General features: G+C 37.0%; 1 protein-coding gene across 1 annotated transcript in view; it reads right to left on the reverse strand.

Annotated features, from left to right (window-relative positions):
- Nucleotides 1–378, reverse strand: part of LOC118342212 (olfactory receptor 52E4-like) — a gene marked incomplete at its 5' end in the record, with an annotated part of 619 nt that extends 241 nt beyond the window's left edge. Inside the window, 1 exon segment of the mRNA XM_035680699.1 lies at nt 2–378. Coding sequence (XP_035536592.1) covers nt 2–378 — 377 coding nt within the window.
- Nucleotides 379–386: the final 8 nt, after the last annotated feature.

Here is a 386-nt window from a genome sequence, read left to right on the forward strand (position 1 = left end):
TTTAAGAATCTTCACATAAGTGTAAAAGATCAGAGATACAGGACATAAGATTGTGAGAGAAGTGGCAATGAGTCCATAAATGTTGTTGACTCTTGTGTCATAACAGGCCAGTTTAACAATGGAGTAGTTGTCACAGTACACTTTGTTGATGATGTTCCCACACAGCTGTAAAGGGGCACTCAATGATATTGGAAGAAAACATAAAACAGAGGCATATGTCCATGCTACAGCAATAAGTATTGTAATCTTGTTACGTGTCATACGTGTGTTATATTGTAGAGGATAACAGATAGCGAGATATCTGTCATAAGACATGACGGCTAAGTTGAGAAATTCCACACTTGCATAAGAATACAAACAGAAAATCTGCAGGAAACAAAAGGGAA

The sequence above is a fragment of the Morone saxatilis genome, unplaced genomic scaffold (assembly GCF_004916995.1).
Source record: "Morone saxatilis isolate NCDOM2014 unplaced genomic scaffold, NCSU_SB_2.0 Contig8, whole genome shotgun sequence".
NCBI lineage: Eukaryota > Metazoa > Chordata > Actinopteri > Moronidae > Morone > Morone saxatilis.